Source organism: Uloborus diversus, chromosome 3 (assembly GCF_026930045.1).
Source record: "Uloborus diversus isolate 005 chromosome 3, Udiv.v.3.1, whole genome shotgun sequence".
Taxonomy (NCBI): domain Eukaryota; kingdom Metazoa; phylum Arthropoda; class Arachnida; order Araneae; family Uloboridae; genus Uloborus; species Uloborus diversus.
Genome location: NC_072733.1, coordinates 152,039,732 through 152,067,421, shown reverse-complemented (window position 1 = coordinate 152,067,421; position 27,690 = coordinate 152,039,732). Strand labels below are relative to the sequence as shown.

Genomic DNA, 27,690 nt, shown 5'->3' with positions numbered 1-27,690 from the left:
TAATTAAAACTAGTGTATTATATAATTGGGTGTTTAGTTTAGTTGATTTTTGTACTGGAATTGTAAAATTTCATTTCTAGTTTTGGGTAGGAAATAGTACGCAAGTGTAATCGGTTATTTTTTGCTTTCTAGTTTCTAGGTGTTTTTGAAGGCGTTTTTTTTTTTTTATTTAAAAGTAATTTATTTTTTGCTTTTTAGTGGTGTAAATATAAAATAGGTTCGTAGGATAAAGTATGTGGTACATGACGTTGAGACCTTTCTTACGCGCATGTCGAGTAAGAAAACGTCGAGCGCATGAGTCTAAAAACAACTAAGATGAAAACGATAGAAAAAGAAATAAACCACAGCGTTTCGGAGACTTCCGACGACTGTGAAGAAAGACTTTTTCAAATGCGAAACTATGTACAAAAAAGTGTTGTCTTCATTATTAGTTGGACTTTATCAAAGTTTGCTTTCCGAAAACAAATGCATGAATCACTAAAAAAGGAACAGAAATCGCTTTAAGTTTAAAATTGTAAATTATATTTTACAACAATACGTATTACACGACCCTCGATAAAGCTGTCATAGATTTAGTAAAATAGAACTTTGCGAAAGGACGAGTATACTTAGCTCTCAGCCTAGTCAGGACATAAAGTAATAGCTCGATCTGATTTAGAACCCTTTAAACTTTTAACTAAACCTCACGATGAACGAGCATTAGCAGAAATGCAACAATTGATACATCTCATTTCTAATGAAAAGTATAGACTGGATTCAGTATTTAGTTAGAACCCTTTAAATGTTTAACGAGTTTCCCAACCTACAAAATAAACTGTAATTTGCAAGTCGTAAAATTGTAAATTATAAATTATAACATTGTAAATTGTAAAATTGTAATTTATGTTTCATAAGAATACGTGTCATGTAATCCGTGATAAAAAATCGCATAGTTCTTCAAATGCCCCCATTATAGATGAAGATAAAAAAAATAAAAAATTCCACTAGAATGAATTTTATGTTTGCTTCAGAGAATCCTTGATTCAAAATTTTCATTAAGATTACTCTTAATAATAATGTCTTTTATTACTTTCTTTAATTATGGGTAAAGAAAACACCCTTTGTTTTATGGCATTTTTTAACAATGGGTTTTATACTTAATCGTTTGTGAGGGAAATTACATGAAATTTTTCACCCATAACTTTTCTCTGAAGAACAATAGGGTAAATCAAACATTTGGAACCTTAGAGTAAAGTTAGACCACCCCTATCCACTAAACAAAAAAACAAAAAAAAAAAAACATAAAAACCGGTTCACTAAGTGAGACGATATATAAAGTTAATAAACTAAGAATCGCTGTAAATCTGAGAATGATTTTTGAAGAGTTCCCTTAATTTCATGAAACTCGAACTTGATTACCATTAAGACCTCCGGGGAAGTATACCGTTTCAAACAAAAAAAAAAAAGAATTTTCCTAATCGTTACAGACAGGGGCGTACACAGAAATTTTGGGGCCCGTCACAAGTGACTTTTCTGTACTCCTCTCCATGCTGTTCACGCCTGGGCCCCCTTCATTCTCAGGCCCTTGCCAACAGGTGCGCTTTTTCACCTCCCTCCCTCCCCCCTCTGCACGCCCCTGGGTACAGGTGTCTTCGAGTATTTATAGAACATTGTACAAAGAAAAAACTAATCCGACGAGTTTAGAATCTCCTTTTTTTTTTTTTTTTTGAAACCTGCTAATTGGTATAACAACCCTAATTTCAAATTAAGCTGGCGGCATTGTGAAATAGTAAATCTGGAATACGGGTCAAACTTGAGAAATCGGACACCAGTTACAACATATTATTAAAGAATATGAGTCAAATCATCGGGGGAGGGGTATTCCGTATTAAATTCCCCTTGGATTGAACATTAAATATGTTTAAAAACTAAGTTATCAAAAAAAAGAAAAAACACATTTTAGTTAATAAATTAAGTTATTTTAGTTTAAAATAATTTTAAGGTAATTGATTCAGGTATTAAAGTAGCAAAATATTTTTAACTTACTGCTTTGCTACGTAGTAAAGCATTGCTAACACCTATAAGTAAAAATTAACAGGCGGCGAAAATTAATCATCCATATGCTGCGAGAATTCTCGTTCACGACAAAGTCAAAACCTTTGCTGTGAAAATACACCGGTCTTAGAAAAACCACGTGACCTATGACGTATTCCGCCCGCTGACGTAAGCTGGATTGCGTATCCACAACGTGTGAAGTTTCTTGGATTTCTCCGTTACCCCTTATCAGATCCAGATCAAATAACCATGGGATCATCTGGGGTATACCCTTCCAAACGAAAAAAGAATTTTTCAAATCGGTCCAGTAGTCTTGGAATAATCCGAAAACATACATAAAAAGCCGCATGACAAAATCATAACATACTTTTTTGGAGTCGGTTAAAAAGGTATACTGCACCATTTACAGTTCTTAATGCGACATTCTACATACCATTACCTACAATATTTAATTTTTAAACTAAAATGTAATAACAGTAAAAAAAAAAAACTTTGTACGATTGTTTTATAGCTTTGCATTAGGGTGTATCGAAAAAACGTTTTTTCGGAAATTTAAAATTATAAGTTGAGAAAAAATGGCCTCTTATGACCCACATGCTGCATATACCACAAAATTTTTTATTCAAACCAAAAAACATTTACGTGTGCAGCACGAGTGTTAAATTTTATAATTTTATACAAAACAATTATATATATATATATATATATATATATATATATATATATATATATATATATATATATATATATACAGTAAAACCCCTCCTAACGGACACCCCTCAACTAAGAACAAAAAATTGTCCCGTTAGTGTCCGCACTAGAGAGATTTTACTGTTGGTCAATTTAAAACGAAAAAGTCGAACATAATTGTTAAAAAAATGCTCAGTACTCAAAAATAAGGATTTTTTAAAGTTCAAAGTTACATCTTTTATTATAAACAAATTAATTTTATTGAGGATTTAAAGGAATTTTTAGAGGAATAAAAACTATTTCTGACACTATTCCTGTAGTTTCTTTTGTAAAATGACCTCCTGAATCTAAATATGACCACCGTTATCTCCCATCTTTCGCCACTGTTTTGGAAATTTTGGAATTGGCTTTCCCTGCTCCCCCCACCTCCCTACAATTTCATTGCCATTATTTTGATTTGAAGGGGATCTCTGAATTATATTAACCATTAACATTCCTCTGAAAGGCTACAGGTATGAAAAGTTTAAAACCATAAACATTTGTAACAAGGAAAGAGAATTAGAGGTTAGGAGAGTATTTTCCCCTAAAATATTTTTAAAAACAATCAAGAACAAGACCTTTTTCAAGGTTTTTTTTTTTTTTTCTAAAAATTTTCCCTTAGTTTTCGGTGTAAAACCAGAGTATCGGCCTCAATAGTTTATTAGGAAAAAAAATAAACCTACATTTAAAAAAATAGATCAATAAATAAATAAAATAATTTTTTAAAACTTGTGTAGTATAAAAGTGCAAATTAAAAAAATTCTTATTGGCAGAATTTTAGTACTAGAACTGAGCATGAAAATTAAATTCAAAACAAAAACATAGAAAAATAATTTGAATTTTGAAATCCTTAATTCAAATTATGTTTTTCGCAATCACGAGTGTGTCTTTGTGTGTGTGTGTGTAGGCTTGTTTGTGTGCAGGAGTATGTGTGTATGTAGGCGTGCATGTGTGTGTGTGTGTGTGTAGAGATGTTAATTTGGTAATTTGTTTGTAAATGTTATGGTAATTTATTCGTCCATGCTATGGTAATTTGCTCACTATTGCTGCAGAGGAAGTAATTCCACCAATGGTGGTAAAAATAAGATCAAAGGACATCAAAACGGTCAAGTAAGAACAATCAGCAATTCATGATTGCTGAATATACATGAAGTCTTTAAGATAAGCACACTTAATTTCCTTTTAAATTTTAATCACATATATGAGTATAAGCTTCTTCACTGAAGATCTACGTGCGATTCTTATGCAACGCTTGACGCTTCCAAGAATTTTTTTTTTTTTCACTTTTTTTACAACATGAACATGTTTTTAGCTTCGAAACGCGTACAAGTGAGGTCGATGATCTGGTTTTTCACCAAAAAATAAGTTAAGAACATTGTGAAAAATAAACCAGGAAAAATAAAAATCGTTTGATGACATTTTAAAAATGGGGGGGGGGGCTTTTTAACTTTTGACCTCTTTAGCTCCCCAGAAGAATATTGAAGATTAATATAATTCTGTTCCTCTTCAAATAAAAATTATGGGACTGAAATAGACGAAAACTGAAAAAAAAAAAAAAAAAAAAAAAAAAAATAGGGGGAGTTATTTCCAAAAAGTGGTGGATAATGGGGGGAAAACGGTAGTAACATTTGGATTCAGCGGGCCATTTTGCATAAGAACAAGCAGGAATAATGTCAGAAGCATTTTTCATAACTCTGATTGTAATTAATTTGTTCATAATAAAAAATTTAATTTTAAAAAATCTTAATTTTTGACAACAAAGCGGGAGACCTAAATATCACATAGGAAGAGTAAAAGTTCTTTTAGCAATAATGTTCGACTTCATCAGTAATTTTTTTTTTTTTTCAATTTACGTAATTAAAACTATAAACGTAGAAAAAAGGTATTTTCGTCTGAAATTGTAAACTTGAGACCTCAGGAGGTATACCTCCATATTTTTTGAAATAAATTTTGAATAAAAGCTTTTGTTGTACATGTGGATTTGTAGGAGCAACTTTTTATGACCTAAAATTTTGAATTTCCAAATTTAGAAAAAAAAGTTTTCTTTCGATACACCTTACAATACACAATGCCGTTTCTACCAATAGGCAAGACGAGACAGTCGACGCTAGATTCTTGACGAGCTACAAAGACTGCAAAAATAAATATTGCAATGAAATACAGAGAATAAAGTTATAGAGAATCGATAACGAGAAAATTCGCTGTAATTATGCTTAAACGAAACTTAGTCTACAAAACTAACAAAATAATGAATTTCAGGCTTAAAAAAATATTAAAGCGTCAATGAATGACGCTTTAATAAGTAATGCATGAAGTTAAATGTATTTTCAAAACAAATACTCCTACCTCCATGGGTCTAACAATTTACTTTGACCGAGATATTTAGCAGGCAATGACTTTCCTTTAAAGTACCGTAATACTGTACTAATGTACAGCACGTATGAGTACGCTCAACATGTAAAGGTTTTGCCTTTTCATTTGGCACATTGAACTCTCTTTTTCTTCAAAAAGTTTTTCTCCAGTCTGCAACCCTTCATTCCCATTTTCAAGTATACTTAATTTTTCGGAAACAATCCAACTATCTGAATGGGGTCCAGTTCCGATTGATTCGGATAATTGTTGTTCTGTAGTAACACTTTTCGTAATATAAAATCAATTTTGAGTGCAAACAGTCGAGAAACAATCAGTAGCGTACTATAGCTAAGATGTTTAGGAACGGGATTGCTGATACATGTGGAACGAATTAAGTATTTAGGTTTAATACATGCTCAAGTTCAAAACATAGAATATTGCAAATATTGCATAGTAAATTCAAGTGCTGAAATTGCTTTTAGCTCTTACTGTTTTATATGAATTTTCCCTTTATACGTCGAGGCCTGCTTTAAAAGGTAAGACTTTACCTTTATTTAAAATTAACGTTAATTAAATTAGAGAGAAACGGTGTGCTTAGTTGCTTAAGGTAAGTTTGATTTTACTTTTACTAGGGTGGCTCATAAGTTTTGCAATATTTGACATATGTGAAATTTCGAAAGGTATTGTTAACGAGTACATGTGCTTGACGTGCGAGAGATAACCAAAAAAAAAAAACAGTATTTTGGCTTGCTTATCACACAATACCATTGAGTTCTGATGCAAGGTATTTGACGTGGACGTGTTGAGGATGAGCAGTCAAACTAAGTTAATTAAAAAACTTTTGCTTTATGAGTCTGAGTTAGGCCATAACGCAACCTAGGCTATGTGAAATATGTGCAGTGCTGAAGGCAAGGCTTGGTAAGACACACCACTGCAGCAAGATGATTTTTATAACATTAATATTTTTATTACTATTGTTATGGTCATCCTAATAATAATCCTAATAAGCTATTATAACTTTTCGTACCGCGGAATGGCTAAAAGATAGATGAAGACGTTTTTAAAGTTATCAGTGCATTACTAAGGAAAAAAGGTAAAGGAATTATTGCACAACTTATGAGTCACCCTCGTATGCTCAAAATTTAAAAAATACTTTGGTATAAATATTCATATCTAGGCCACCAACAAAACGTTTTCAATTTTTCTTTTTACCTTTGATTTCAATAAAAAGCAATTTATCCTTATTTATTACACAAAATTCGAGCCGTATTTGAAACAATCTGCCAAATAGTTATTACAAAGCAGTTCTAAAAGGAAATACAAAATATGACATCGCACAGTTTTTAGCTGTTTATTTTTAAACCAACTGAAGCGAAAATGACGCTTTGATGCATTGCACACTGCTTTACGGCGACCTATATTTATATTAACAACATATGTATGTAGTTACTTGCTAAGTAATAATTTATTTTGGTTTATATTTAAAACAACATATCATCAATTTTAAACTTCTCAACGTAACTATCCTATTTAAACGCTTCACTTCTTTAAAGTAAATAAAAACTTGAAACATTTTTTGAAGTTATCCATTTAAAAAGAAAATGATTTCAATCTACGTCTTTCGGTAACGAGAGCAAAAGTTTTAAAACTTATGTCTTTAAAAGAATACAACTGTCGTCTTTATGAAAAATAATCATCAGGGAAATGGGATATGATATATTTGATAAAAACTTTCTTGACAAATTTTGAATTTTCCCCCCTTTTTAGGGCATTAGTCATAACTTTTTAGGTCTTTTTCAGACATTTAAAATATTTTTAGGCCATTTTTAATCATTCATCCTGCTATGAATCATCGAGATTGTTATGTGATTTAATGTAGTTAAAAACTAAACTCTTCCTACTCGTTTTTGTTCTTCACCGATGTAAAGTCAGTGAAGCAAATTTATGCAGCGAAATCAATAGATAGAGAAAGGTGATAGAAAAAGTCCTGCATTTCAGTTCTTTGTATTCCTATTAGATTAATCAAATAATTAAGAGAAAAAAACTGACACAGTTTGAGACACAGCTGTCGCATTGATTTGCGTATTTTCCACTTTTTAATTAAACAAATTTATGCTTAGGAGGTTTTTGGACAAAAATTAGCTAATAACTTTTACATTATGTTTAAGGGTATAAAAGAAAAAAATCTAATTTTCAATGCGTTAAAACAAATATTTATGAAAAATTATAAGTAACAGAATCAATGCATTAACACACACAAACAATCATTTTAACTGCAAGTGTAAACTAGGCTTAGATAGAGAGACTTAGTATCCGCTAAAAGCTAAAATGATGTTGGTTGTTTGATTGATTAAAAAACGAATTTAGGGTCATCTTTATTCTTTGGCTCAAATCGTTTTTTCAGTGGAACAACGTTGGATGAAAAATTTTCTTAGCAGCGTTTTCAAATTTAATTGCTTTCACAGAAAAAAAATGCTCTCCTGTATTTTTTTAACATTGTTGTTATCATTGTTACCCCAATCGAGCATTCAACTATAAGTAACAAAAACCGACAAGAACAAGCAAGCTTAAACGGAACTGCACAAAAATTCAAGAAAAGGCTACCGCTGACTTACATCATTGTATTGCTTACAATACCGCAAGCAATTTAGTTTTTTTGTTAAATAATTTAGAACTTACATTATTTTGTTATTAAAATCTAATAAATACTTAATAAAAGTGAATTCCATTTAAAAGTATTAAAGGTAGGTTTGAGAAATTACAACCATTAATCAACTAAAAGTGCAATAGCTAAATTATAGTGTTAAACCGTTACGTCTTAGGATAATTTTCACCGCTATTTTATCGTTTACCGAAAATGTTATTTTTTTTTCAGTTCTAAAAACAAATGCACAAATGATAAATGAGAGCTTATGGTCTGTCATTAAGTATTATTTGACTAAGGACTTTCAAAAGCACTAGCACACTGACGTAAAAATAACAGCAGGGATTTCGATTAGGTTTAGAATATAGATACAGAAAAACTGTCTAAAATTGTTAACTATAAACCTTTCAAACTGAATCATTTGTTTTCGTAGATTTTTTTCTTAAACATAAAGCTCGCTGCTAATGGATAATTGAGTATTTTAAGTGAAAAAAGGTATTTGTAAAGCTTAGTTAAACGTTGAAGATTAGCCAATCCTGCAAAACTATGGGATAGTTTTCGTGACTATAATTGAGTTACTTCAAGGGTTACACTGAAGTGAAATCGGTTTTTAAAGTAATTGTTTCACTGCTACTTAAACGTGGATACAATAACGCTTAGTACAAAATGTCTGGCTTTGTCTCTATGAAACGCATCACACTAATTTGTTCATCTCCTTAACTCCAAAGTCTCTCCAAGCAGATATTATAGGAACCAACACATCCACATCTCGAAAGATAATGACGATATTTAGAAACAAATGTAACCAAATCTCTAAACAAAAAAATATAATTCAGTTACGAGCTTCGGTTCAGTATGCAGAAAGAATAATCTGTTTTCTACTAAGTTTAGTAAATTTTATGTTGAAAGTTTTGAAGTGTATTGGGAATAAATAATACTTAGTTAAGAAAAAAACAAATATATAAAAATTAGCAGAATATCATCCTTTTTTGAGAACTGTATTTGTATGAACTGAAATGTTATTAAATTTTTTGCACGTTAAAATAAATCCAAAACTTTGCGACGGGGTAAGTTTACGCGTTGAACGTCGGAGCATCTTTACGATCATTCTTACTGTCTTACTTTTAAACCTGCCCCTGACACTTTTTTCACTCCAAACTATCTCAAACATTTTTAGTATTTTCTGGCTATTTAATTTTGAAAAATACCATTTAATTTTTAGTTAAGTTACACATTCGTGACTTATAGCTTACAATAGTGCTGTCTTCATGCCTCTTCAGCTTCAACTTTATACACTATTCAGTCCCTAATAAATTTGCTTTATTTTAGCGATGGTCAGACACGGTATTCAAAACACTAACAGAACCACGTTTGGTGTCAAAATAAATATGCGGAAACGTGCCCCGTGTCCGGGGCACGTTTACGCAACCGACTTAAACTCGAAAATAATTTTTTGAACGGTAAAAAACGCAAGCTGAGCAACAACTGAATATATCAATTTTGGCTCCATTAACTGTTTCATAAAACCGCAATGTCTAAAATTTCTAAGTTAAAACATAAAAATTAGAAAATTCATTGAAAAAAGTCCGCGTAAACGTGCCCCGATCTACCCTACTGGATAAACTAAAAGCAGAATTTATAAATTGGTTTTAAGATAGGTTGGTTTGATTGTTTAATTTTAATGCCTAAAAATTCGGATTTGAAACTAATCCTACAAAAGAGTTCTTGAAATTGATTCTTTTAAATTAAGTTACATATACTAGTTATTATTTTTTCTGCCGGTGGTTTATAGAAATTTACAATCGGTTCTCTATTGTAATCTGCAATCCTCGTGAAGAGTCGGGTAAATGATTTGGTCAAATTGAAGTAGAAAATAAAGGAAAGAAAAGGAAACCCCAATGAAAATGTTTAGTTTCCGATTTTTATTTTATTTTCCACAAAAACAGCTACATTCATTCTAGTAATGAGTGTTTCCTTTTCTCTACGCTATTATATGCTGAAACAACCAAATAGTTAGTGTGAATTTTATTGAATTTCATGTAGTACAAGCACTCAATTGTTCAGCAAGAATAAATTTGCACTCTTCCCACTAGCATCACTATTATTAAAAAACACGTATAATTTTTACTAACGCTAATCTTCAGTGAAGAAATTCCATTGAAGCCACTACTTTAAATATTAGTTAAAACGCATGCGATTTAATATTGTATACCGGTCAAAAGTCGATAGATTTAGAGGAAATGAATTTACAGTTTATGGGAGTTAAGTTTCATTTCATAATTACAATTTAAGCTCTTTATCGTACTGGGTGTTACAACTAGGTAAGCAGTCAGTTGTAGTATTTCTTATAAATTACCTGAATTGTAAAACTATTTGAGCATAAGTTCTTCAATCTCATTTCTGACAAATCAACTTATATTAACATTTATCAGCTTTAAAGATAAATGCTTTAAATAAGATAAAAAGAAATGTCTGCGGAGATAGAAAAATATACCAACTGAAAATGTGAATCAAAATAAAACTTGCTGGGTAATGCATGCAAAATGAAAGGATATTGAAATCAAAATCTTGCGATCAATAATAGTTGTTTGAAAAATAAAAATTCCTAAAAAATTTGGTTGAAACAATAGATTTATCATTTCTTTCAAATTTACTTAGAATTTTAAGTTAGTAGTCATCTGAAACTTTCTTATTTATTTAACAGACGGGGAAATTTTTTGGAGAAATCGATCCCGCATTTTTTGAATCCTTGGTCGAACAGAACCTAACAAGAAGGTAAGTTCTCAAACCATAAAATGTGTTCTTTTGTATTAGATCAGTGATCGCCAAACGGTTGATCTCGAGCTACACGTAACTTTCTGGGCCATTTTCGAGAGATCGCTTTACGCCCCGGTTGGCTAACCTTGGTTGAACTAAAACTGATTTAATGTTTACTAGAAATTTGAGTCGATAGGCAATTAACAAATGTAAGATCTTCTTTAAAAGTTGGTAGTTGTTTTGGCTAGTAGCTCTCAGTTGAATTTAAACACCGTATGGTAGATACAATATACCGACAGCTCAGTAATCCCATCCAGAGGCTGCAGTTTCGTCTTTGTTATGGATTCATCAGTCTGGAATAGGAAATAACCGAGCTGGAGTCAAATGTCATTTCATTGAAGCTGAGTGCCAACAAACTGGTAGATAGAGTAAATTTATCTCAAGAGAGTCGCCAGACATGGTGCAGTTCAACTCGAAAATCGAAGGCAAATCAGAATCACACCATGTCTGCGGACTCTCGCTTGGAAGATAAATTTACTTTATCTTCCAGTTTGTTGGCACTCTCAGCTTCAATGAAACGCATCTGTATCCAGATCGGTTACTCCCTATTCCAGACTGATGGGTTCATAACAAGGACGAAGCTGCAGTCTCTGGATGAGATAACAAGGCAGTCGGTATAGTGCATGTAGTTCTGCTTTTGCCCTGGCTTAGGGGTGGTAACGTACTGTTTAATACCGTATGGTAGCTCAGAAGCTTCTTAAGTTTGGCGATCACTGCATTAGACTATACTTTATAAATAAACCTCTTGGCATTAGTGTTCAATGAGTATTTGTAACTCTTTGAGGACCATAAGCTCTGAAGTAGAATATTGAAGTTTGCGGTGTGTTCAACAAACAAAAAAAGAAAAAACATTACAGTAACTTTTTTAATAACTACTTTTTCTTTTCTTTCTGCTAATATTTAGAACATGATCTATTAATAACACGAAAAAATATAATTTACAAATTATTTGTACTTGACAATTTATAAAATAAACTTGAACTTAGGGGACATATACATCCCATATTGCTCCTTGAAGGGTTATCATCGAAATATCATGCTAGTGGAACAGGTAAGGTATGGGTATTATTATTTCAAATTTATGCATGCTATTCCTAAATTATTAAAAGATAATGCAATAGATGTATCATTTACATATGTTATTAGATACCGCGTCCTTTTTCTTAATGAGACATAAAGGCAATAATAATGTGGTGTTCTACTAACCATTCTAAATGACAGCAATTTGTTAAAAGTTGTACTTATTTATTTTATTTTATTTTTATTTATTATTTTGTTTTATGTATTTAAAAAAATCATTGGTAGTACCTGGAAACCATCATTTTTTTTAAAGTTTAATCTTCTTAATAAAATCAAGATATTCTGTTTTATGTTTAGATATTTTTTTTTTTAATTTGAGCAAATATTTTAGATAAGCATTTAATTTCACATTTAAACAGCGCTTTGTTCATTTATATGCGTTCCCAATTAAAAAGTAGACACGTGCAATTGCGTCAGAATGACTGCAATTATGACATCGCCGTACAGAAAAAGGAAATTAAGTTATGTAGTGAGTATGCTCCGCATACAGTGCTCAACACTAAAACCTGAGCGTCGTGAGACAAAATTGATAGAAAGTCAAGTCGTGCTACACTAGTCCAAACTGAGGCCTCTGTAGTGGAGGAGTCGACTCATACGCCATTTTGGAGCAAGCTTGATCCAGTGCTTCGCAGCTACAGCATTGCTGCTGATGTTTACATTTCTTTAGCATATGTTAAATTGGGTCAAATGGTTGGTTGTTCGGCTGTTAATTGTACAAACAGCTCCAAAAAAGGATTTCAGCTCTTCAGATTTCTAGCAGATGCAGAAAGGAAAAAGGCATTGATAATTAAATAGCCGACTAAGTGACTGGCAGCCTGGAAATGGAGCTCGCTTTGTGAGGTTAATATCAGTTAATTTCTCATGACTTTACTATAATAACTTTTTAATGCTCTGTAACCTTTGCTAACATGTTGCAGTGTTCTACGGAATGTCTTTTATTCTGTATTTCCCTGTTATGCGATAAGTACGCTAGCTCCCGCATGGCGGATGCGTCGGCCTCTCCAGCTATAGGGGTTCTAGTCTGAACAACGTGTGGGAGCATGATTTAAGATTGCGGAAGGATTGCATTGCGGATATCTATTGGCGAATGGTGACATTCAGTTGCGAGCGTTCTTTAGGTCCAACTGGTGTAAACATTTGGTCTCCTTTTTTTTTTTTTTTGGAAGAGTGGCAAAATGCTATCGGAGCTGCCAAAACCGATCCAGATTTGTCACCCTTCAAACCCCCCCCCCCCTTTCAGAGGGCACTTAAGAGAGCACTACATGAGTAATGTTTGCACTCAGTCGATTAAGTGAACGACACTGTGCAGGACTTCCTCAAGAATCAACCACGATCTTTTTACAGCATTAGCTGTAGCCTGCTGCAGAAAGGATGAAACCTATGTTTTAAATACACATGGTATCTTCTTTTAATTTTATTAATGGTGTTATCTTTCCTTCAACTTGCTTACTTTTCATTTGATGAACTTTGATAAAACGCGGTTTAATCACGGAGTTAAGTAATGATGAATGAGAAAAATAGCAGTTATAAGTTCCTGTGATGTTTAAAAAGGTTATGCATTAACATGCGTTTTGAACTAATCTTTCTTAATTAATCATCTCTTAAAATATACGCACAGTGGTTGAGTTTAACGAGATTTTTTTTTTGTTGTTTTTTTGACTTTACTTCATCATGAAAGAAAAAAAGAAAGCTACTACACATTACCGCAAAAGAAACAAAATCTAGACGCAATGCTACTCAATCCTAAAAAGTGTAATTAAATAACGCTGCATTTATCGCTTATCTGTCAAATTGTCAATTCATACATAAATAATTTTTTTTTCAAAATTATTTATTACCAAAACTATTTATTTATTTCTAAAAATTTATTTGTAGTTATTTGTTTGTTTTACGAATTATAGTAAAAGGATAAAAGTAATTCTTTTTCAGCAAATGCTAAAATCGCATGTTACTACATCTATGAATTTATAAAACGCATTTTATTTATTTATTTTTGTTTTTAACTTCTCACACATTTTTTAAAATAGTATTCCTAAATTCATGTGTAAAACTTTGAGAAATACAGACATCATTCAGCTTTGTGGATAATAAAATGTACTAAATTTAAAACAATTAGAGCATTAGTGCCAGGAATTTCAGTTATCTAATAAGAATTCTAAATTAACTATAAGGATTTCGAAACTGTTTAGAATCATTAGAGAGTATTTGCCAAAAAAAAATAACTGTTTAGATACATTAGACAACATCTCAGAGGAACATTTACATTTGCTGTAAAGAAACCAGTAGTTGGAAAAACCACATTTTTTTTTTTTTTTTGTAGCTACCTGCAACTATTTATTCTGAATGTAGTTAACTACGACTACTTTCTTTTAAATGTAGCGACTACAAATTATTTTTGAAATGTAGTTGCTTCTTCGCCAGTTTTAAAAAAATACATAAATAAAAATTATACACACACCGTTCGAGGATTGAACGAAAAAATTCGAAATGGTGCTCAGATTAATAAACTAGATCATTTGAACATAAAATATTACTTAGAACTACCATTTCTATCTTTGTTTTTTTTTTTTTTCCAAACCATTTTTACGAATATTCGCTGTAAAACGGATTAAAAAGTTGAAAGATACAAATTTTTACAGTTCGGCTATTTGAAAAATGTAAGAAGCAGTCATGATTAGGTTTAAATTTTACATATCCATATAAAAACATAAAATTAATTAGATGAGGAAAACATCTTTCAAACAGAGGAGAAAACTGAAACTTTCTATATTGGAATTAATTCCATAGAAGGTTATATTTTGTAGACTGTAAATTATTTTGAACTTCAAGCTAGGGGTCTCGATCTGGACATCATCCCTTTTCTTACGCTACTGATAAAATGCTTTTTTTCCCTAAACTTAATTTAAAAGTAACTTCCAGAAATCACAACAAACTTCTATTTTTTTTGTATCGAACTACTCGATACGGTACTTTTTCCTTAAATACGCACTACACTACGGACGACTAAAAAATGTTGCTAGCTACCACGGTAGCGTCGCTACTTGTAGCGCGCTACTTCCGACCATTGAAAGAAACAAAACTGTGAAACGAGCTTGCTTCACCTTATCTTAGGCTAATTTACACTCAGCGTCTGGATACTCAATAGTAATAAATTCTTAAACATAATAATTTGAATGCCATTATAAACTATTGTGAGCACGCAGCCAGTATGTTTTTTACTAATAGCTTTTCTGATTACTGCTAGAGCATGTCACCTTGTTAGATATGCAGCACAGTTAACTATCTTTTTATGTGAAAGTGCCATAAAAATAATGACGAGAGATAGTTTTTCCCATTTTATTTTGAAAGAAAACTTTTTACCGGAGATATGTTTAAAAAAGTACCCATCGCGGTAACCAAGTTAAGAACAGAATTAAAACGGAAGATTTTATCGTGTGATTAAATAAATTTAATTCCGTTGATTTACATCACTGTAAAAATATTCAGCACATTTTTAGTTGTTCTGACATTCAAATTTGTGTTCTCAATATCTATCTCAGCCGTTCAGAACAAGTTCGTTACTTTGAAAAAATTTTTTCAATACAGTCAATAGTTATGCCATGTACTTGGTGATTGCAGTATCTGACCAAAATTGCAATACCAGTAGTTGATATTTTTTGAAACGTGATATCGGAATATCGGTATTAAAAATTTATTTAAAAAAAGGATTAAAACAAGCATGTTTCAATACCATAATGTATAATTTTGTGCATAAATTATGAAAAAGCGTACGCCGTTTTGAAATGCACCAAAATATTATCGTTGATTGTCGATGAAAAATATTTTCACACGATACTTCGTGAAAAACCACTGCATCAAACGGTCAATAAAGCAGTTGTAGGTCTATAGTCTACCCGATCTATAAATTCGCTGTGGTATGGCAAATCACATGCCAATTGTAGTGTTGGATCTCTGAAATCCCCGTATCTGATCTCTTGTATTTTCTTCCTGCGGTATTTTGTGAAAGACCAAATGTTTGTGCCTCCACTTCTACAGGACTTACTCCTGTAGGTCCTGGAGAAATAGAGACAACACCTGGAAGCAGCCAGTAACTGAAGTACTTGAATCATTGACAACGCATACTCTATTCCTAATGTTGCTTAAACTAAAATACCGTAGAAATATTTGTCATGTGACCGGATTGCTACAAATAGAATATCTATAGAAACTTGGATACATCAAAACTTTCACTGTAAGTTTGATTCATTAAAGTAAAATAATTATAAACGTTCACTGGTGTGCTTAGTTTCTGTCCCATTCAATATAAAACATCCTGTATATACAGATAGATAGATAGAAAAAGATATACATTCCTTTTTTATTTTTATGCAAAAATTGCTGATATAAATGAAATCTGTCGAATGGGTCTATTGCAGTTTTACTCACATGGTTGAAACTTTCATCCTTTGTAGTCAACTCTTTCGTTCATATTCGTTAATCTGTTTTTCTGAGATATTAATTAGAAAACACGTGATTTTTTTTTTTTTTTTTTTGATGCAGTTATACTGGACGACATACTGTAGTCCGAAAAGAAAAAAAAACTATGCATTGAATCGGCCGAAGATATAAATGTGTTTTATAGAGCTGTGGAGTCAGAGGGGAAAATGAGACGACTCCGGCCCCAACTTTGGGAATTTTCTTGCCTTCGACTCTGATTCCTATATCCTAAAATCTGTCTGACTCCAACTCCACAAGAACTGGTTGAGCTGCGGACTTATTAAGGGAAAATGACAGACTCCGGCCCCAATTCTTGGAATTTTAGACCTTCTGCTCTCGACTCGCAAGTTCTACTCCATTACCTCAAAATTAGTCAGACTCCGTATCAGGGGTGCCCACAGAACGGGGGTATGGCCTAAGATGCGCTATCAAAAATTTTTTTTTGGGGGGGGGGAGATTTTTTTTTTAAATTTATTTATTGATTTATTTTATTCTGTTTATATTTTATTACATTTATTTATTTAGTTTGTGTGTGTGTGTGCGTGCGTGTGTGTGTGTGTGTGTGTGTGTGTGTGTGTGTGTGCGTATGCATGTCAGAACTTTTCTAATAAAATAATAATAGTAAAATATAATTCGAGACAAATAAATAAATAAAAAAAGAATAAAACAGAAATAAATTAAAAATGAGAGCTAAAAATAAAAAAGGGAAAGAGGGTTGAGAAAAACTGGGTCGGGGGGATTTGCGCCATTGAACTTTGGGGGGGGGGATGGAATGGGCACCCCTGCTCCGTATTTCTGGTTTTTTACGGTGAAAAGTGTTCCTTCCTTTTACACTAAACAATTCTTAGGAAAGCAAAAATATGTCTTTTTTTATTGTAAAATGCCGAGTAAACATAGACATCGTATTCTGATACAGACTTATCTATCACCGAATATGCGAATGTCTGTCATTATTTTCGAATAAACGTCTTCCAGCGGAATAACAATAAACTAGAACAGATTCTTTTTTTTCTCCCTAAAACTTTTGTACAACACTTCCTAAAGAATGGAGCTATAACGAAATTCTTTCACATAAACTATTATTTCCAGAAGCAAATTTCCCACTACTTGTAAAATAAACATGATCAGCAGGATAAAACTTTTTATCAACTGAAACAGTAATCAACGTGGCGCTTAGTGGTTAAGAATCTCAGTGATGCAAAACAGCATTTTTAGTTTGATAATGAGTCTAAACAACTTGGTTATTTTAGACTTCAATAAAGCCATAAACAGCTAGTTTGAATTTTGGGAAAGAAAAGAGAGGAAATAATAAGATTTTTTTAGGTAGTGTTTAGTTAAGGTACGTTAGAATGAGTAAATAAAAATTACTTAGCGAAAACATTTCCAAGCCTGTTCTTTTCTCGCGAAAAGTACTATTTAAGTTTTCTCTTTTTCTCCCCCCCCCACCTTTTTTTTCTCATTAAACTTTCAAACGAAAATAAGAGTTGAAGATCGAAACAATTCGGTAAAGAAATGAAAAGCAGCATAATTCGCAGTTTTTTTGGAAGGACTTGCAATCATATCCATTGTTTCATTGCGTTTTTTCTTTTTCATTCTTTCTCTGGAAAAGAATTGTATTCAGTTATTGTGTACTTCATTATTATTTATGCGCAAACTATTTTGCGTTATCGCTTTTTTAGGTGAAATCTTAAAGTTTTGCCCGCAGATGCGAATGCTAAATATTTTTAAGCCTCTCAAAATAACAACCTTAAATAATCAAAAAAAAAAAAAAATTCTCTCGCATTGACTCTTAATGCAATACGTTTGATTGTAGTATGCACTAAAAGATCAACCTTAAATGTTGCCGAGCCAAATCCGAATAAACGCAAAAACTGTTTAGGGGAAGGTAGAGTAATGACGCTCAGCGGGCAATCCCACTCACTTAAATATCTGTAAGAAAGATTAAAATCTCGCTATACTGTTTTCTCACGTATGTTACATCATTGTAAATAACTCCACTGAATTAGGATACCAAAAATAATCACTTTCGAAACTCCAGTTATAAGAAAAAGGTCTTCCGTTTATTATAATTCATGCATTTATTTTTCATTGAAACTTTGCCAATCGGTTAACAATACTGATACTGCAGGACGATTCCACGAAAAGGGGTTCTGGCACACTGAAATATTTTTGTCACATAAAGTAAAAACATCATATTTTAGGCAAAAAAAAAAAATGTCGGTTCTTTTTAATTTCAGTATCGATTGTGAAATAAAAACCTTTATTTCTGGATTTCAGTCATACTTGTGAGCACACAGACCGCGACAATAATAATAATAATAATAATAATAATAATAATAATAATAATAATAATAATAAAAATACGCATTGTTAGTGAAATTAATTCAAAAGCCATAGCTTTTTTGATCATTAGTTTTTTTTCTCGAAAAAACTATGAAATAACATTACAACAAATGTTCTACCATTATGAACTCTAGAAAATACCGAAGACAATTTTTTTGGTCACACACGTGATCCATGATGTATTAAAGTTTTTCTCTAAAATTAAATTAGAGGGTTAGAAGAACAATACCTCAGATAACAAATTAACTTTATATATAAATCATATACCTGAACTTTTATCGTAATACATGTGGTTCAATATTTTTAATAGGGCTTTATTAGTGATGGCAATACTGGATCAAAATTACAATACCGGTTTTAGGTATTTTTTGAAACATGATAGCGGAACAGCGGTATTAATACCAGTAGTAAACTCCCGATTATACGCGAGCGGATTATCCGCGAGTCAATCAACAATCAGGAGTGAGTCAATTAACAATCTGGAACATGTATTTTCGCAGCAAAAAGCAAACACCAATGAGTGTTTTTTTTCCGAAAAATTAAATTTAAACTCAGTTTTTTAAAAAATTTATTTACTATTTTTTATTATTGTACATTGTTTTTTGAGCTATCTTCATTTTACATATACTTGTCCTGTATTGATGTAAAGTTCTTTTGTGCAAAAATACGAAACATATTTAATGTACTTATTTTCACTGTTTGTAGTAATATTATTTATCAATACAGCCACATTTTTGAGGAAGAACAATTATTACCTTAATAGTCCATTCTTTCAACTTTTTTGCGGTTTATCCACATTTATTTTTATTCGCGGCAACTGTGCCATCTAATTCCGTAGATAATCCAAAGTTTACTGTATCAAAATATGCGTAATTTTTTTTTGTCACATTTCATAATTTTGTGTAAAAGTACATTAATTATGAAAATTTGTTGCGAACAAATAAAAAATGAATGAGCAAGTGCTATAATAAAAAATTAATAATGGTAAGAAACATTATGCGTCTATTGAATTGTCACTAAGCCAGGAACTAATTTCCTGTAACTGAAAACTCAAGCTGGTCGGTATTACTGCAGATAATTATCGATAAATCTCCTCCAATTGCCTCGAAATAACTCAACTTGAAATATTTTGGTCCCTTGCGTACTGGTTTTTGATGTATTCTTTTATCTTCTTCTTTTTTTATTGTGTGTAGTATTTTTTTTAAGAAACTTATATCTAGTTGTAATTTCTCTTTGAGAAGTGATTGTTTCCCAACATTAACATCATCTTCAAAGATTTCCCTTAATTAGGGTTTTAGCACATTATTGGGTATTAATTTCATCAAAGCTAATGCATTCCTCAAAGATTGAGATTAAAAAATAAAATGCTTAATTATGAGAAAATTGAAATATTTTCAGTTTTTGAAACTCGGTTAAAAGTTAACTATAATAACTTTGAAAATTTTACTGATATCAGATTAATTACCCTACTCCATAGATTGCAACAACACATAACTTTTATGTTTTCATTAAATAGTTAATAAGATACAAGCCTTCAAAATTGCAACATTTAGCATTTATGAGAATGCTGTTCAATTTGACCAATTTTCAATCATATGTAACTATTCAAATAAAAAATTTTGAGCAAAAATATTTCAGATATTTTTATATAGGCATAAAAGGAACCTGTATACCAAATTTCATAAAAATCTGTTACCATGCGGCCACCACTTTTTTGCGAATTTTGCTCATTTCGTATGGAATGACCCAACTGTCTGATCCAACAGTAGATATCTAATAAGTTAGTTTTTACTTAAATATTTTTCAAGTTACTTATTATTTGTAGTTAATACCGAAAATACCGGTATTTTACTTCAGTCAACACCGGTTTTACGAAATTGCAAAATAGTTTGAAATACCGTGTATCGGTATAGCAATCACTACATGTATTTTATTCACGAATAGAACTAAAACCCCTGCTTGTTAACAGTTTAACTTTTAAAAAAACTTCGTAAACGGAGAAAAATATAGCACCTTCGAAAGGAATGACAATTTAATTGTTTTATAACTTTTTTTTTTCAAAAATGTCAGTTTTTTACTACACTTCTAAGTTTAATTTCACTTTAGTCCTATTTATGTGAATTAATTTTTTCTCTCTTTATATGTTTTTATTTATTTTGTGCTGTTTTTCTTTAACCTGCCTTGTCGTTAATTTATTTTAGCGTAAATTGGAGGTGGAAATAGCTAACATGTTGTGTATACAGACGTTATTTCTTTTTGCTTATTTTCTTTTCTTTTCGAAGCATCTTAATTTCTTCCGGAGGTAATAAATTTGTTTTGGTGTGTGGCTGGTCTTATATTTGCATGCAAATTTGAAGATAATTAAGTTTGAGAACACGTTTATTATACGTGCCATTGCAGATGAAGACACACAATATTATTTTTTTAAAGCAGCAGGGAGGTCAGCTAAATCAACCTGGTTGAAGCGGTTAGTACATATGATGACACATTGATCCTTAAAATGCAATTGTTTAAAAGTCATCTTGCATAAAAACGTTATTTTTAACATTGCTGCAGAGAATAGAAAAGTAGTTTTTACGAGTACCAGACTGTCATGCTTTCCCTATGGCAGTTTTGCTGTTGACAAGCATTTCAACATAACACTAGCTTATTTCGAAGCATTTTTATGAAAACTCCGCTATTTGAACTGAAATGAGAAGATCATACTAATGACTAGACTCTTAATTAAGAATCACTGACCTAGCTGAAGAAACTTAGAAGACAATATTCACGTATACTTTGAGATTTCTGAGTTTTTCTTATTCACATTAGTTTCGAGAACACTTTTATATTTTTTGAACTGGCTTAAAATTCCTCTTTTTGTTACACTAACAGACAAAAAAGATATGAGTTTGTGAAAATTACATTTTTAACTTGAAGAAATATTTTAGAAAATTTCATGGAAAATGCTATTTTTATTTTTGTCTAATTTTGAGCAATTTATCTACTAAAAATCTATAAAGTCGTTATTTTGTTCTTTTTTTTTTCAAGCAGAAAAAAACGAAAAACTTATAGTTACCACATAAAAAGATGAATTTTGATCTTTGGAGCGTAGATATTTCTTCTGATATATTTTTTTTGCTTGTTCCTTTGCTTTACAAATTACTTACCTTTTATTTATCCGAACTCGTCTCATGCAACGTCACAAGCAAGGGTTTAAAAGTAACCATCTACTTTAGGATAAAACATTTCATGCTAACATAACATACAGTTAATTTTTCCGTTTGCAAAAGTATCAAGACGCAACCAAAAAATAAATGAGGATTTAACATTTCAAATAAAAAATATTCTTGATTATCCACGAAGAATGAAAACTGGAAAACAGCGAGAAAGAGAATTAATTCCTTTTAAATTTTCTCATCGCATAAAATAAATGAAATTATTAGTATACTTACACCTTGTTATTTCGGAAGCTCAACAGGGGGAATTATGCTCCTCCTCCCCCTGGTTTGTGCACATTTTCTTTCAATGAAATATTGAGTCCAGTGGGATAATTATGACAACGGTGTAGTTTTGACCAGCGCCATTTTTAAAAAATCTCCCCAAGAGGAGAACTTTAAACGATATGTTTCGCAATGTGTGTCTATGGTTATAGTTTGGTTCAACAGCCTATAAATAGTTAGATAAAATATTGTTTGCATAATCAAGCAGTTATAGAAGACAATCTAAATATTTGAAAATCAGATTAGTCATATGTTGATTCAAAATGATTTTGGCAGTTATAACATTTCTGTGGTAAGTTCAAATGTGTTTTCAACAAATCCCATGATATAATTTTATGTTCGGGACAATAGTGTTTCTTTTTTTTTTTTTTTTTGAATAAGAGTAGAAATTGGCAAGTTGATACGCGTTTATTTCTAGTCTTTGCTTGACAGGGAGTTTCACAGTGAGCGAGTTAGGGGAAGACCGCCTATATTGGACCACTGGTTAAATTGGACCATGGGCTTAAAATTTAAAGTAGAGTTCTGTGCGACAGCCAACCGGAGAAATGGAAATACGAAGATTTGTGTCTGAAACCTTTGAAGATGAAGATTTGTAACATTTCGATCTGAATAACTTGAGCTACGATGTGATTTGTGTTAAAATCGTGTTCGATCTTATTTTGAGAACTTGTATCTAGTGGAATAATACTAAAATTTGTGAACTGAAAAACCTGCTTTTATAGTATTATAAACAGTATTTAATGGGGATTACAGCAATGTATTTACATGCACGATTGGGAAACTTGTTGACAAGGTATAAATAAAAAATGGCATGGTTTCCTTTATGGGATCGAAAAAATTTTCCTATGTTGGACCGGTGGTCCAATTTAAGAATATGTAACTAAGGAAGCCTTTTTACTTATCACGTTATAAAATAAGTGATTGGTGTAACTTAATAACGTAGTTTGGATTATTTTGAGCATATTTTAACACTAAATCAGGAAATTCATTTTGACTTTTTGTTTTATTCAAGCACACTTTCTAAAAGCTGCCACCCATTAACTAGATGTTTATCCAATGAGCTTTAATTTCAATTTTGTTAGATATAGTTTTTCGATTTGATTGAAATTTGTGCTTGTTGACTGGTTATTTTATTGATTACAAGGATTACGATGTCCAGTTTAAGAACATGAAATTCAAGCAATCTTTAATTTTTTTTATTGAAAATAATTTAGTGGTGACATTTAAATGCACATTTAGGATAGCTTAAAATATAAATTAAGACTTAGTGAAGCATTCACACTGGCTTACATTACGTAAGTTGCTCAGAAACTTCAACCTCATATTTTTTTTTCTTCTTTTCTTGTTAGTCAGAAACTTCAATTTCAATTTTGTTACATAACATTCCTTATTATTTTTTTTTTAAATTGACTGCAATTTGTGCTCGTTAACTGTTTTCTTAGCTGATTTCTTTATTAATTACAAATTACGTTAATTTATATCATTCTTGGTTTTAGAAGATGTCTAAAAGGGTAAATGTCGTTCTTAGGCGGGAAAAATAATGGAACGAGCCCTAGCTGTTTGTAGGAATGATGATTATGGAGCTATGCTATAAACTTGGCTAACGACTACGGTATAATACTGCTTCCTCTTCCAGCACACACTAAGCATCGTTTACAGCTCCTTCAGGCCTTTTTCAAGCCTCTGTCCACATATTTCAATCGAACCTGTGATACGTGGATGCGAGAACATCCAATGAGGTCCATTATCCAATATAAAGTAAGAGAACTGTAATGCGACTGTTATGGACAAACTGCCTGCTTGGTCAATATTCTGTGAATGGATTCTCTAGAACAGGAGTTTGACCTGCTAGTGCAAATCTTTTTAATGACTGACTTTGCAACATCCGAGTCAGTAGTTTGTAGTCCAGATGAGATTACCAAAGTAAACATGTTACATGTTCGGTGTCAGCCGTTCAAGATGCACAAGAATAATGTACGGATAAAATTTACACAAGTTCCGAGGCATCAGTGGTTAGTTCTCATCAAGTAATGATTGTCGGTTCTATTGATGATTTTGTTAAGGTGGTACGCATATTACCTATGCATAAAAAATAGAAGGCAAAAGAAGGAAACCTACTTCGACTAACGTTCTAACGTCATCGTCACAGAAAAAGAACACAGAACAGAAAAAACTACAAAAGAAGGAGCAAAAATACGCACAAAACAACTGGTATTGCAATGTTTGTCGTAGAGATTAAGTGCAAAGCATGATTTAGTGTATGGAATGCCATCAGTGGGTTCATCAACACTGCGTCAAGTTAGCCCAGAGCAAAGGAAGTTCTATTGCAAATCCTGTAAAAAGACTGTACAGTTCAAATGCAAGTTATTGTATCATTTACTGTTACGGTCCAATTTAGGAAGTGCATGGTTCAATATAGGCGCATATATTCCTAAATTGGACTTTTGAAACTTTGTCAAAAATAATTTTTAAAAAAATATCGTCATATTTACAGAACATGTAAGTACCTATGGCGGTTCCAAATTAAATTTGGCTTTAAATATTTTTTTTTTTTTTTTTTCATTTTTGTTTTGCTTCACATTTAGCGACACGGGCATCTTGTTCTTAGGGGTCCAATTTAGGCGGTCTTCCTCTACTAGTGGGAAAAAAAGAGCAAAAATGAACCGTTGTAACACCGTTGTACGGGTCCATGAAAAATTGGAAAGACAAAGTTAAAGTGAGGTAAATATTCTACATTAAATTATTCAAAACGTCATATTAAAAATTAAACATGTTGCCATATACTCAACTGTTTAAGCAATCATATGCTGCACATTACACCATTTGGAATCAATAATAAAACAATTAACCTTAAATAACGAATAAATACCTTTGTGCTTGAAAATTAAATGAATGAATAATCCAACGTTTGATGCACAAAAATTGCAAATTACTGTAGACACGTGTTTCGGTGTTGTCTTACCTCGGATGAATTTTCATCCAGAAATTCGCATTTCTTTGCATGAAATAGAAGTTCCTTGTAACACCGAAACACGTGTCTGCAGTAATTTGCACTTTTTGTGCATCAAAACGTTGGATAATTCATTAATTTAATTGAACTTAAACTTATCATCAACATTTCAGTGAAAGAGTCGAAGTGTTACATTTTATCTTATTAAACTGAAAACCAAGCAGTCTGTTGCAGGTAAAATGTTTTTTCCTCATGACAGAAAACTTCAGAGTTAATGTTACGGTTGATACTAAACAGTTAAATAGTTTAGGAATGTTCAATTCACGCTCGTTTCTTCGCAAGCCGACTCTCTGTTTTGCACTGATCTGCCAAATATTAGATAACTAAGTAAGAGCTACTTTTAGACTAAATGTTATGCTTGCAGAATATCATGGTTTCTAGTTTTCTACGTCTAGCTATTTTGGAATATTTACCGACTAATCCCTCATACGATTTAATGATACCTATTTTTTTCTTTTCTTTATTTTAAAAAGGGGCGATTACTGTATGTTCGCGTGCGCCCATAGAGCAGAACTACACGCGCAGCTTACCTGTAGATGGAATAATTGACTGAATTATCTCAAATGTTTATTTTTCGTGATTTTTGAGAGTGTAGTTGTAACCATCGCGTCAAAAGAGCCTAATTAAGATTTTTTTAAAATATATATTCTCAAAGAGTCCTAAAAGCTCCTTAAAATATTTTTTTTAAGAGACAAAAAAAGTTCATAATAAAATGACCCAAAAGTGGTCATAATTACCGTATCATTACTTTCACTGAGTGTATGCTCTTAGCCCCTCTAGAAGTTTCTGAAATGATGGGCCTGAGTATATTGTTCCCAGTTCCCTTATTCTTCACTGTAGCAAAAACATTGCAAGAAACATATAATAGCCATACTATATTGTCGTACACTGATAATACACGGTGTTTGAAAAAGAACTCCCCTCCTATTTTGAAACGACATAACAGCAAAACCGAGTGAGAAAAAAAGGAGGAAAAAGTGGTATGTTGCACCAGCAGATCTAGATTTTTTAATGCCTTGGTTTTCAAAAAAAATTTCCAAAAATTTGACATCAGAGAGTGGTGTAGTTAAATGTTTTTTTAATTGGTGTATGAAAGTGGGCTTATTCAACATAAGTCAACTCTTATTGCGCACATCAAACCCATTGTTTTGATATGGCTACCTTTCATATTAGCTGCAATATTATGCAATCGAATGGTCAGATTATTGCTGTGAAAGCTGGGTATATCGAACACATCACAATGAAATTTGATCTCTGTTCACTGTAGCACTTTCATACACTAATTTAAAAATATTTGACTACAGTTCTTTCTGAATTTTTGAACTATCTTGTAAAACTGGAGTAGAAAAAATTCCTGAGTCCTGGTGCAACATACAATTTGTTTCACATTTCTATCTCACACGGTTGTGCAGTTATGTCATTTCAAAATTGGCGAGGAGTTCTTTTTCAAACCCCCTGTACTTTATTTTACATTGTTGGAGCTCCGATTATAACTAACTAAACAAATATGTTATAGAAAATTATTATACACATAAATATGCATTCAGACTTTCTGAAAGCAAGTTTGATTTCTACACGCAAAGACAAAAAATGAAAACGCACATTTAGTGAAAGTATTTCTTTTCCTCCTATACTACTATGCGCTTTTCTTTCTTCCTTTTTTTTTTTTTTAGAAAATTTCTCTAATCTTTCTCTTTTATAAGATTTTACGGGTCATCGCAACTTTTCTGAATATTATTCTGTTCCGTAATGCAAAACACAATTCACGCGGAAGAGTGAATACCAACCACATTAAGCTTTCAGCGTTTGGTTTTCTTTTCTTGTTCTGTACTAGATTTGGCGGAATTTACTGCATTCTCGGGAATGTTTCAGGAAAGCTGACTAATAAAATTGAGACTACAGACTAAACATTTTAAAACATTAATATATATATTTTTTTAATAATTCATTTTTACATAAATGTTGAATATAGTAATATAATGGTAATACTAAAACGAAACTAAGTCATATCATTAGTTTACCCATAGGCTTTTAGGTCACCAGACAATGTGCTTGACGGAAAAATTTGAAACATGACGTTCTTTTTTCTTATACTTTTATAAGAAAAAAATTGAAACAAGTTGTTTTATTTGAAACAAGTAACTTGCTTTAAAACAATTTACTTCTCAACCCCTTAAAGTTTTGAAACAATAATATATGTGATACGAGTAAAAAATGTGACAAATGTCACGTAAGATACAATTTACCACCTTGCAATTTCTCGTACAAAATGGTTCAGCGTTTTGTAAGGTATCATTCCCCTTCACCGGAAACATTCGTTAGCATAAACAAAACTGGCATTCTGTGAATGAAGAAATTAAAACGAAAAATATTAACATATTGTTAGAATCTTATGCTAAAGACTTAAATATACTTTTCCAAATGTACACTCATTAGTAATCAAAAAAGGTTGATCTAAAATTTATATTTTTAGGGGACCTTTAATTATGATTTTTTTCTGAAATATATTTTTCGAACCATTATTAGTATCAGCTTTGAAAAAGTTGACTGGCAATGCCATAAGTAATAACACGTGGCGAAAAATAAAAACAAAAAAAAACTTAAACCCTTTAACTGACACCATTCTTGGGAATTCTTCTAATGTGAAATGGTCCCTAAATCCAAATATGATCACCGATCTTCCCGCGCTTTTTGAGATGGCACTAGTATTTTTTTTTTTTTTT

At 31.7% G+C, this 27,690-nt stretch overlaps 1 protein-coding gene across 1 annotated transcript in view; it reads left to right on the top strand.

Annotated features, from left to right (window-relative positions):
• Positions 1 to 27,690, top strand: part of LOC129219191 (voltage-dependent calcium channel subunit alpha-2/delta-3-like) — a 284,460-nt gene that overhangs the window by 227,840 nt on the left and 28,930 nt on the right. The window contains exon 32 of the mRNA XM_054853519.1: positions 10,464 to 10,534. Within this exon, the coding sequence (XP_054709494.1) occupies positions 10,464 to 10,534 (71 nt within the window). The remainder of the gene's footprint in view (positions 1 to 10,463; positions 10,535 to 27,690) is intronic.